General features: G+C 42.7%; 1 protein-coding gene and 1 long non-coding RNA gene across 9 annotated transcripts in view; one reads left to right on the top strand and one right to left on the bottom strand.

The window, feature by feature from the left end:
• Positions 1–554: 554 nt before the first annotated feature.
• ccdc142 (coiled-coil domain containing 142) overlaps positions 555–12,544 on the bottom strand; it is an 82,168-nt gene continuing 70,178 nt past the window's right edge. For 2 of the 7 annotated variants that reach the window (XM_061836061.1, XM_061836062.1), the window contains one exon: positions 555–823. In XM_061836061.1, the coding sequence (XP_061692045.1) occupies positions 715–823 (109 nt within the window). In that variant the 3' untranslated portion in view covers positions 555–714. Of the gene's footprint in view, positions 824–6,748; positions 8,621–12,544 lie in introns of those variants that run through there. The other 5 variants (XM_061836057.1, XM_061836059.1, XM_061836060.1 and 2 more) reach the window with 5 other exon arrangements.
• LOC133509241 (uncharacterized) overlaps positions 819–12,544 on the top strand; it is a 14,762-nt gene continuing 3,036 nt past the window's right edge. The window contains exon 1 of one of the 2 annotated variants that reach the window (XR_009797283.1): positions 819–1,442. This is a non-coding gene — a long non-coding RNA (uncharacterized LOC133509241). Of the gene's footprint in view, positions 1,443–8,628 lie in introns of those variants that run through there. The other variant, XR_009797282.1, reaches the window with a different exon arrangement.

Consider the following 12,544-nt stretch of genomic DNA (forward strand, 5'->3'; position numbering starts at 1 on the left):
TCAAAATGTAATGAAATGTAATTAAATTAGTAGAATTACTACCTCTTACATTTTCGAGAGTTCAAATCGTAACTATAACCAAATAAATTCCCAAAGAAATTTTCCCACCACTGACTTTATTCCCTCTTTTCCAATACCGGTACTGTATTTGTAAAAATGTGGCGTTTTGTTTCCCATGATCATGATCTCAGTCCTCCTCTTATGATTCTGATCGAGATGTAAATACATGTAGCTGGAAAAATCTTACCTCTGGTCATGATGTGTCTTTTTTTATGTTAAAAACAAATATGTTTGGTCTCGAGCAATTTTAGTATAATACATCCAGAGGGGTGTGTATACTTTGGGTTTGCCACAAGAAAATCATTTTACATTTCCTATCAACAATTTACTGACGGCCCTCAATACAAAGGAAATGTTGATTGCACAGCATCCAACAAACAATTTTAATAATTCAATTCCTAGAATTTATCTGAGTTTTTTTGGTCTTTTTTTAGTTAACCTGAACAAAATATGAGAAAAAAATTAAAGGTGGATGGATTTCACAACAGAGCAACTGGTTTCAAATTTTTATTCATGGCTGAGAGAAACACTTTCCAAACAACTTGTGTGGTAACTATCTCATTATTTAAAAATAACTTTCAAAACAGTGCTATTGATTGTAAAATATAGTGGCCCATCTTTGTAAAATCAGAGAATGACTTCAATGTTTGGTTATTAGGGTTCAGACTTGGAAAGACACTGCAGTCCTGGCAACCTCCAGCAGCGAGAACTGGTATGGATCCTCAAGTCCAACCAGTCCTGTTGAGAAGCACCCAGAGCTAAACTGGAATCCAAAAGTGAGAGCACAAGCTGTATTTTAGTCGCTCAAAACACTGGTACCGTGAAAAATTGTAAAACAGATTAAATTAAGTATCCAAGTTCAGTGAACCCGTGCAACAATCTGTAAGTAATTGACACCCACTAAAATGTTTGTAATTATGTACAGATGCCACCAGATAGTGACAAAGCACTTTTTTTAGTGGACAAGGCTATGAGCTGACAAAATGAAGCTCCACCCTTCAGTTCAACATATTTTTTTGCCAGCAACTCCTGAGCACAAAAATAGGTGAACAGGAGAATTTTTCATCAATAAATTGTGCATACAGAGACTCCAACAACCCCCCTTCCCACACACACACACACACAAAATACCCGAATAGGCAAATTTGGGAATGCCAAATCACAAATATGACGGAGTTCACGCTTATGATCGAATTTTTTAAAATGTCCCCGTGTTCGCTGATGTGTCTATTCACCACAGACAGAAAAATTTTATGAAGTACGACCTCCACAGGTGAAAATGATGTCTTGAATACGCACTTTTTTTTCTCCCCTACACTTTTGACTCCTGCAGTGGTAAACCAAAACACCGGGGCTTCGCCATGGTCTTCTTGTCACCAAAGGTCAGACTCGCCATTGGCCTCGCAGTAGATAGGGCAGGATCGTGAATTATTTTTAATTTGATCAATAATGGTAAAGACAGACTAAAAAAATTGCTTTTGAAAATCAATTCGACTAATATGAGTATCTGAATTATTGGAAGTTGGTATCCATCAAAAGGTCATAACTCTTTCTAAGGGGAAAAAAATATTTTAAAAGAATGTTTCTCAAACGTTTAATGAGAAAATGTCTGTTCTGTTCGGTGTCCGAAATTAACTTTCAAAATTTGCACTATATTTTCAGAAGATGCTAATTACATTTTCGGACCAACAGGATTTTTCTCCTGTGGCTTAAAGAGAAAGGAAATGTATGTTGCAAGTTCCCCCACTATTCTAAATATGCTATTCCTATTAATATTGCATTCATGGAATAAGAGGTTATGAGCTAAAGTGACAGGATGATGCATCCATTTTGCATTTACTGAACAACAAAGACAAAAACAGTTGATTTAATTTGTGAAATCTGATTTAATACTGTATGTATGCATTTGTGAAACATTTGGAAGAACATTTAAGAAGCTGGTTATGTCTTTACCATGACACACTTTTGTCTTTACCATAATGCAATTTCACTTGGCCAAAACCATTTTTATTTTTCAATATAGATTGCCTTAACTCTGAACACATATAATTTTAAATCGTCATGTTTTAGCACAGGAGACAAAGATCTATATAAAAAAAATGAGACTTTTGGTATATTGGATTAAGATTTTTTTTTTTAAATGATTGTCTTCAACTTTATCGATGAAATTGTATAAAATGACCCATGCACAGTTCCTCACCTACATATGAGAGGGCTGGGCATTTGAAAAGGAATAATTCTAACATGACTAGAAATAGTATGTAAAGTTAACTATATTTCTTGATTCTCTGGGTATTTTGATGTGTGTCCCAGTCTCTGTTTATATTGCGCCACAGCACCAGTAAACAACATTGGTCAACTCTGGAACTAACAGACTTTAATGATTATTTAAGTGACAAAAGTAAATTATTTTTGAACACATGTAGTGTTCTGAGGGTCCGTTGCTTCTGGTATCAATTATATGGGGGTCTGTTAAATCAAGGTTTCACTGTATTAAAATACAAACCCAATTCCAATGCAGTTGGGATATGTTAAATAAAAACAAAACATGCAAATCATATTCAACCTGTATTCAATAGAATACACTACAAAGACAAGATATTTAGTGTTCAAACTGATAAACTATTGTTTTTAGCAAATAATCATTCATTTAGAATTTTATGGCTGCAAAAAAGCTGGGATAAGGTCCTGCTCACCACTGTGTTACGTCACCTTTTCTTTTAACAACATTCAATAAACGGGAACTAAGGACACAAATTGTTGAAGCTTTGTAGGTGGAATACTGTTATACATTAGGCTTCATAATGCACCCCACATTTTCAATGGAAGACAGGTCTAGACTCCAGGCAGGCCAGTCTAGTACCCACACTCTTTTACTATGAAGCTGTGCTGTTGTAACACGTGCAGAATGTGGTTTGGCATTGTCTTGTTGAAATAAGTGGTGTCCATTAATTACATATACGGATATAGCACCAAACTGTATTTACTGACATTGTTTTTCATGAGTCTTCCTGAACTCAGGTGGTGTTATACCTTAACACCAAGGGTGTCAAACTCATTCTAGCTCAGGGGCCACATGGAGGAAAATGTATTACCAAGTCGGCTGGATCAGTACTTCATGTCCCATGTATCCCAAGTTATATAATTTATAACTTAAAAACAACAATTTCATGATTGTTTTCTGTTTTAATATAGTCAGAAATAATGACCCCACCATCATTATTAATCATAAAACATTTTTTTTTAATTTTGAGGAAAAAGAAACCCAAACGTTCGATGCCTCAGTTATTTGCATATGTATATTACAGAACTATATCAGGGTGTAATTTCTCAGGCAGAAATGTACAATGAAGAAAATGAGTATTTGAACACCCTGCTATATTGCAAGTTCTCCCACTTAAAAATCATGGAGGGATCTGAAATTTTCATCGCAGGTGCATGTCCACTGTGAGAGAGATAATCTTAAAAGTAAAATCCAGAAATCACTACGGACTCTAAATTGCCCCAACGTATGATTGTGAGTGGGATTGTTGTCCGTCTCCATGTGCCCTGCGATTGACTGGCAACCACCTCAGGGTGTACCCTGCCTCCTGCCCGATGAGAGATGGGATTGGCTCCACCACTCCGGCGACCCTTATAAGGATAAGCGGCTCATAAAATTGTTGATGGATGAAAAATTGCAGCTCATTTTTATGTCCATATCATTGTTCTATACTTTACAAAATCCTCTCACGGGCCGGGTTGAACCTGTCTGCTGTAAGACGGGCCGTAAGACTTGACACCCATGCTTTACACATTGCTGTCGTGCCACCTGACGGATCAAAGATCAGAGGCGTTCAATGTTGGTTTACGGCGTTCCTGCTTGGATGCAGTGATTTCTCCAAATTCTCTGAAACCTTTGTTAATATTATGGAGTGTAGATGATGAAATCGGTAAATTCCTTGCAATAATACATTGATGAACAATATCCTTAAACTGTTTGACTATTTTGTCACCCACTCCTCCACAAAGAGGTGAACCTCTCACCATCTTTTCTTGTGAATGACTGAGCAATTCCGGGAAGCTTCTTTTCCACGCAATCATGGCACCCACCTGTTCCCAAAAATCCTGTTCACCTATGGGATTTTCCAACCAGGTGTTTGATGAGCATTCCTCAACTTTCTCAGTCTTTTTTCCCCAGCTGCCTCAACTTTTTGGAACATGTAGCAGCCGTAAAATTCTAAGTTTAATGATCATTTATTCAGTTTGAACATTAAATAGCTTGTGTTTGTAATGTATTCAATTAAATATAGGTTGATTTGCAAATCCTTGTATTCTGTTTTTATTTGTTTAACACAACGTCCCAATTTCTTTGGGTTTGTAGTTTCAGTGCATAATATCTAAGTTTGTCATCATTAGAGAAAGCGTAGGTGTTGTTTTTGTGTACACTGTCATATCCTGTTTTGTTTACTTGTTTCCTGGATGGCGCCACAGACGCAGGGGCTTATGGCTCTCCACATCAGTGGTTCTTTGGGGAGTTTGTCTGTTTTTTTTACACTTAGGGACTACACTTCTACACCCTCCAGGAACCTTTGAACCTTAGAAAACAACACAAAACATCAGTCTCGAGCAACTTTTACTGCAAATCTAACACTCCAGACAAGCCAGGGAGACTGCCGGACTCGCCATGGATTGCTGTTGGACCAGCAAAGCAGCAGAGACGGAGGAGGGAGAGGATGCAAAAATGCGGCCGTCAAGAACAACCCACACAGACCACCTCGTCCAAGCCTACACCTCACCAATCCATCGTCAACAAAATGGACGAGCTGGAATTACAATTTGCAGATCATTGCTGTTCGTGATTGCTGCACCCTGCACCACTGGGAACAAACGGAAAATTCCATCAAAAGCAGATGTAGAGGGGCTCAGTGTGTACATGCATGACAACTGGTAACACTACAGCATGGTTATCGAGAGACGCAGCCCCATCCAAAGGCATTCACATTCTAGCTGGGGACTTTAATTTGACCAATCTGAAGACTGTAATCCTGAAGTGCCGTCAGGATGTTAAATGTCCAACAAGAAGTCAAAACACTTTAAACCATGTGTTCACCAACATTAAGCGTGGCTACACAACCACACCCCTCCTCTACATTGGTGGGTCAAACCAAATTCCCCTTCCTGCTTATTCCGTCATACATCCCCCTCAGATGGAGTTCCAGGCCCACCACATAGACTGTAATAACCTGGCCAGAGTCTGTACTCAGTGAACTTCAGGAACAGTTCCAACACACAGATTGAGACCTATTTGAAGACAAGAAAACTGGACAGATACACAGAGGCTGTACTGGACTATGTCAAGTTCTGTATGGAAATTGTGTGTATGAAGAAAAGCAACGGGGTTTTTCCAAACCAGAAACCCTAGATGAGTTACCAGGTCCACTTGCTCCTCAGGGAACATGACACTGACTTCAGGTCAGGTGACAGACAGCTTTACTTTAGAGCTCGAGCTGAACAGAAAAAGGCATTGAAAATGCCAAGACGGACTACAGGAGGAGGATAGTGTCCCATCTCGACATCAGGAGGTGTGGCAGGGTCAATAGTGGCTCACAAACTTCAGAGGCTGTGATGTGACACCTGGAGACACATGCAAGTCTTTGGCAGAGGAGCTCAACAGCCTCGTGGCTTGCTTTGAAGCACCCCAGCGGCACTCACCTGCTCCAGGGATCCCCCTACCCCCACCAGGCACCAGCTGGGTCTACAAAAATGACATCCTCTTCAAGTTCGCTGATAACAACAGTTGATCGGGGTGATATCAAACAGAAACGAAGCACTCTACAGAGGAGGTCCAGAACTTCACAACCCTGTGTTCAGACAACAATCTGACACTGAACAGTAAAAAAAAAAAAAAAAAAAAAAAGACAAACGAGACCACTATGAACTTCAGGACAACCAGAATTGAACAGGCTTCACTCTTCATTAACAGAAAATGTGTGGATTGAGTCCGCACATTCATGTTCCTGGGAGTCGTGATTTTGGAGGACCTTTCATAGACAAAAAACATCTCACTGATCACCAAGAAGGTTCAACAGCGTCTTCCACAACCTGGACACAAAGTTGTGCCTGGCCTTCTACTGTTCAACCATTGAGAGCCTGCTGACGTACAATGTCTCCATCTGGTACGGGAGCTGCACAGAGCCAGACAGAGCAAGGCTTCAGAAGACAATCAAAGCACCAAAGAAGATTGTTGGCTATCCATTCCCCTCTGTGGCAGATATTTACTCCTCTTGGTGCCTCAGCAGAGCTCAGAACATGAAGACACCACTATTTGAGCTTCTGCCATCTACAAGGAGGTACAAATGCACAAAAGCAATGACCAACAGACTTTCCAAGAGCTATCACTACCCAGATCGCTTGTTTTTCCACTAGCTGCGCTATTGTGAAGGCATGCTTATTTCAACATCTTGTACAATACATTTTATCTATTCCAATTTACACATCTTTTTTTTATTTAATTTTATTCATATTTTTTCATGTAGTTTTTAACCTTGGTTTTACATATGCAATGATAAGAAGTTTTATCTTGTTGTACAGTTGTATGACAAATAAATGGCATTCATTCTAGTCCGTTTGGACATCAGTGACCAACTTTGGAAAAATCTATTTTTCCAATCATAGAACAGTCAACATGTCAACATTGAAAGTGTACCTTGGCGCAAGGTAGGGCTCTCCTGGGATAAATGGGTCTACTGAAGGGATGTCACTGCTTATAACAGAAGGATTAGACGGACTCATGTCATCCCCGTCCATACCCTTCAGGTTGGTTATACTGCTCCCCACAGCTGCATTTAAGTTGTCTCCGCTGCTTTTAGTGGGACCTGGAAATTTATATACACACACCACTGATTCATCTATTAATATTTGGTGGCACAAACTTATTTAAACTATGTCAAGTATTCCATCATTTTGCAGTCCAATGTGTATATATATATATTAGCTGCATTGTTAAATAAGCCTCACTAGCATAGATAATTGAACAATTTAGCAATTAAAGGGCTACTGTCACGAAATTGATGAATTTTGGTAAGTTATTAATGAAAAAACCTCAGCCAATATGTGCCCATGTGTTTTTTCACCACAAAAATGATTTTGACATATATAGCTTTTTGTCCTAATGACTCCCGCCATGAAAATCCTCTCCAGGGATTTGTTTTCAAGAAGAAGCAGGAAGTGACGTAAAGGACAGCAGCGCTCCCAAGTGAACTCATTTGTTTCCATTCGTTTTACCTCTGGGAAGGTAGCTCGCTGTTCCTTCATGTTAGTCAAAATGCCGACTCATTGCATTGCTGCACATTGCTTAAACACTCGGGAGATTGGATTTACCATTCATTAGTTTGCAAGAGACCCAGTTTGTTGTGAAAAATTTATTGCACGGGTGTAGAGGACGAGAGCTTCGTGGGTTCCGAATGACAGGTAGGTGTGTATACAGCTACTAAAAAAATAATAATAATAGTTTGGGGCAGACCACGTAATCGGTCTCACATAACAACAAAAGATCCGCGTACGAAATATGTCGATGTGCACGTCGGACGGCGTTGGGGTGCTGCGCGGAAGGCAGCGAATCTGAAGAGCCCGGCCAAGAATGCCTCACTCAGTCGCGTGCGCGTAGTAATGCGCCCCGGCTCGACGGTGTTCATCGAGTACTGCGGCGGCTATGAACATCCCCCTAAAAGCAGCACGGCTCGGCTCCATTACATGCCGCCACGGCGCTGAAAATCAGCCACACCGGCTGAGGTGGCGCGTTCGGCGGTTGCAGCTTCTGCAAAGGCTGCTCGTCGGGCTTTGCGGACAGGGGTGGCTCTGAAGAACCCAGCCAAGAATGGCTCATTCAGCCGGGTGCCGCAGTAAAGCACCCCGGCTCGACTGTGTTGCTCATCGTGTACTGCGGCGTCTGTGAACAACCCCCTAAAGCAGCACGGCTCGGCTCCGTAATAAGCCACACCGGCCGGCTGCGATGAGCCGCGATGGCTCATCTCCACGCCTTGGCTGCACCTAGAAAATCTGTGCATAAAAGATATGAAGAGAATAAAATTTATTAACAGAAAAGGGGACAAAGGGCTGCTTTGGTGGAGTGCAATGCTCACTGGAAACAAATCTGATTTACTGCCGGCAATGTGGCGCAAACTCTGACATGGGTTGTATGGGGACAGAAGAGCCCAAATAAGGAGGATTTTTTTTCCGTCGTACTCTAGAATTACCCCCGACAAGACTGACCAAGTCACACGATAAAACGCCTTTTTAAAGTCCAGAAAACATGGACTGGCTAGGGGAACTAGCATGTACTCTTGAGGACCCTGCCAAGGGTGTAAAGTTGGTCCACTGTTCCACAGCCAGAATGAAAACCACAGTGCTCCTTCTGAATCTGAGATCCAACTACTTGACAGACTCTAATTTACAAGACTTCTGAATAGACCTTACCAGGGAGGCTGAGGAATGAGACCCCTCTAGAGTTGGAACACACCCTCTGGTCCCCCTTGTTCAAAAAGCAGACCACCACCCCGGGTTTGCCAATCCAGAGGCACTGTACCAGACACAAAGTTGCAGAGGAGGGTCAACCAGGACAGCTCCACAGGATCCAAAGACTTGAGAAATTCAGGGGAAATAGCTTTTTTGGTACTGTTCTGGTGTTAGTTCAAGCAGAATAGAGGATCTGTATACCTTTTACCTGGAAGAACAGTTTCACTGTGTTGCAGTGGCAATTTTAAGATGCCACTGTGGTTTCTTAGTATTAGAATTATTTATGGAGTCAGACGACCAGTCAACAAAATTTTTGAGGAGAGAAAAAAATTAGGACAAGAAAGCATAAATTGCAAATAAGGTAAGAAAAGTAAATAATTACATTCATTCATCCATCCTCCACTGCTTATCCAAGTTGGGTCGCGGGGGCAGTAGCTTTAGAAGAGATGTCCAGACTTCCCTTTACCCAGACACTTCATCCAGCACTTCTGGGGGGATCCTGAAGCATTCCCAGGCAAGCAGAGAAAAGTGTGTCCTGGATCGTCCCTGAGGTCTCTTTTTAGTAGCACATGCCCGGAACACCTCACCAGGGAGGCGCCCATGAGGCATCCGATTTAGATGCCCCAGCCACCTTATCTGACTCCTCAATGCGGAGGATCAGCGGCTCCCACTCTGACCCGCTTCCCTGATGACCGGCCTTCTTTAAGGGAGAGCCCAGACACAATGGGGAAGAGACTCATTCGGCCACTTGTATGTAGGATCTGGTTCTTTCAGTCATGTTCTAAAGCTCATGACCACAGGTGAGGCTGGGAATGTAGATCGACCGGTAAATTGAGCGCTTCACTTTTCGACTTACAGTACCTCTTTCTTTACCACAACAGACTGATACAAAGCCGCATCACTGGAGATGCTACACCGATCGGCCTGTCAATCTCCTGCCACATTCTTCCCTCATTCATGAACAAGACCCCAAGATACTTGAACTCCTCTACTTGGGGCAGGATCTTATCCCAACCTGCAGACGGCATGCCACGTTTTTCTGAGGACCATGGTCTCAGATTTGGAGGGAATCGCTCCAGTGAGAGATGGAGATCATGGCTTGATGAAGACGACAAAACCACATCTGCAAAAAGGATACATGCAATAATGAGGCCACTAAAGCGGCCATCCTCTACGCCTCAGCAGCACCTTGAGATTTTGTCCATAAAAATAACAATCGGCTACAAAAAGCTGATGCTCTCCATACAACGACTGAACAGCCCATGTCAGGGAGTTCAATACCCCATACTCCCGAGCCATTCCCCCATAGGACTCCCTGAGGGACACAGTCAAACACCTTTTCCAAGGCGACAAAACACATGTAGACTGGTTAGGCAAACTCCCATGTACCATCAAGGACCCTACCCAAAGTGTAGAGCTGGTCCACTGTTCCACCTCTCGGACAAAAACCACACTAGTGCTCCTGAATCTGAGATTTGATTTCCTGACTCAGCCTCTTCTTCAGCAACCCTCAATAGACCTTACCAGGAAGGCTCAGGACTGTGATCCCTCTATAGTTAGAACACACACTGAGGTCCCCTTCTCACAAAGAGGGAGCACCACCGCAGTCTAGAGTCACTCTCCCTAATTTCCATGGGACATTTCAGAGCAGTGTCCACCACAACAGCCCCACAACATCCAGAGCCTTTACGAACTCTGGATGAATCTCATCCACCCCCGGAGTCTTCCCAACGAGGACCTTATTAACCACTCGGTGACCTCAACTGGAGACACAGAAAAGCCCACCTCAGAGAACCCAGACTCTTCTTCCTCTTGGAAAGGTGTGTAGGTGGAATTGAGGAGGCAATTAACAGTCAGAACCTATCCCACCCACTCAAAGGTGGAGGGAGACTACTCTCTCATCCACCAGGGTGAATTCCAACGTACAGCAGCTGAGCCAAGGGGCAATAAGAATACCCACACCTGCTCGGTGCCTTTCATCGTGAGCAACTTCAGAGTGGAACACTGTCCAACCCCTCAAGAGGAAGGGAAGGGTACCAGAACCAAACCGTGTGTGGAGACAAGTTCAACTATATACTGTCGGAACTTCTCAACCTCACACACCAACTCAGGTTCATTTGGTGGCTCGAGGCAGCTTCTGTACCGAGGGATCGGATCACCAAGGTCCCTGCCTTTGGGCACTGGCAAGCTCATATGTCACATAAAACCTATGGCCCCTGTTGAAGGTGGTAAGCCCATGGGAAGATGGACTGAGTACCATGGGCGCAGGCCTGGCCAATCAGGCGGTCGCCTTCAAGCCCCACCTCCTGGCCTGGATCAGCTGGAAAGAGTTGGCCTCACAGTTCTGAGGTCCTGGGTTCAATCCCGTACCCACCTGTTTGGAGTTTGCATGTTCTTCTCGAGCCTGCGTGGGTTTTCTCCGGGCACTCCGGTTTCCTCCCACATCCCAAAAACATGCAACATTAATTGGACACTCTAAATTGCCCCTCGGTGTGATTGTGAGTGTGGCTGTTTGTCTCTATGTGCCCTGTGATTGGCTGGAAACCAGTGTAGCGTTTACCCCGCTTCCTGCATGTTAACAGCTGGGATAGGCTCCAGCACTCCCACGGCCCTCGTGAGGATAAGCGGCTAAGAAAATGGATGGATGGATTGGAAACACAAATCCTTCCACTACAATAAGATGACGGCTAAGGAGGGGTAAATCCTTATATAAGAATGAAACATTAGTTATGAGTGTTGAATGGCGCTGTACCACGACACCTTGTGAGAGAAGGTGAGGACAAGATCGAACCGGACAAAGACAGAAGAAGCATGCTGGACAAGAGTCATGAACCCAGCTGTACAACAAGTGCAGTGGGATTGGACTATGTAAATTACAACTCTATAGGACAAGAGTGTGAGTGAGGGGATTCCTAAGATATTCTCATAATTAACAATGATTTGTTGCAATAAGTGAGTGGCCCCCACACCCAGCGAAAGAGTTCCAGGCATGTGTACCTGCAGCAAGGGTTTAAATTGACACAGTTTTGCATGCAAAATGCCATCCCCCAAGCCAAGCCCCGACTTAACACCTTGCAACTTTTTCCTGTGGTGCGGTTAAAGGAGCAAGTCTATTCTACCACAATACTTACTTTGGAAAAACATGAAGCGTGAATACAAGAAGTTATGTGTTCACACCCACAAGAGTTCCTGGTGAAATCTGTTTATGCGGTTCTAAGGACGCTTAAGAAATGTGTGGCTAATGCTGGTGACCATATCAAATTTTGAATTTTAAATACAACTTCATGCAATATGCGTTCTTCTCCTGTTCACTTCTTGTAAGAATTATTGTTCAGAAATAAATTACAAGTACTTAAACACGGGCAGGAACTTTTCATCACCCTGTATTTATCACTTAAACTCCTTTATGTGTACCAGTAGCTAATCATCTCAAACTGGAAATTATGGTTTGTAAAGGGGTTGTAGAACTACCAAGAAGAATTTTTAAAACTTTGCACCGTAAACGTCAATATATTCAATAGACTGTTCAATTGTACTTTTTTTTTTCTGATTTCACTCCATACATGAGGAACTGAACGTTCAGTATGTTTTTCAAGAACACTTTAGTACTGAGGGACTGTAAATTGGACCTGCAACCAATGGCTTGTGAGACGGCTATGTCAAGCTGCCCAACCCAGTTTCTGTTTTGAAACTTGCATATATGACCTAATGCAGGGGTGCTCAATGCGACTGGTTGATTGCGAGGCAGTTTCACTCGATTGCGACGGCGTGCCGAGAAAAAAAAAATACATCAGCCGTATTTGTTTTTAACTTTAGGTCATTGCGCATGTGCAAACAACGACAGTATAAGAAAACACGCTGTCAGTGAGTCCCCCTCCTATTTTAAGCTCTCGCTTAAGAAATCTTAAACATGAGTATGCTGCAGTAAAGAAGACGAAAACGTATCACTTTCATGCAGAATGGGAGGCGGACAACTTTTATCTCATTT

Source organism: Syngnathoides biaculeatus, chromosome 11 (genome assembly GCF_019802595.1).
Source record: "Syngnathoides biaculeatus isolate LvHL_M chromosome 11, ASM1980259v1, whole genome shotgun sequence".
In the NCBI taxonomy this organism is placed as follows: domain Eukaryota; kingdom Metazoa; phylum Chordata; class Actinopteri; order Syngnathiformes; family Syngnathidae; genus Syngnathoides; species Syngnathoides biaculeatus.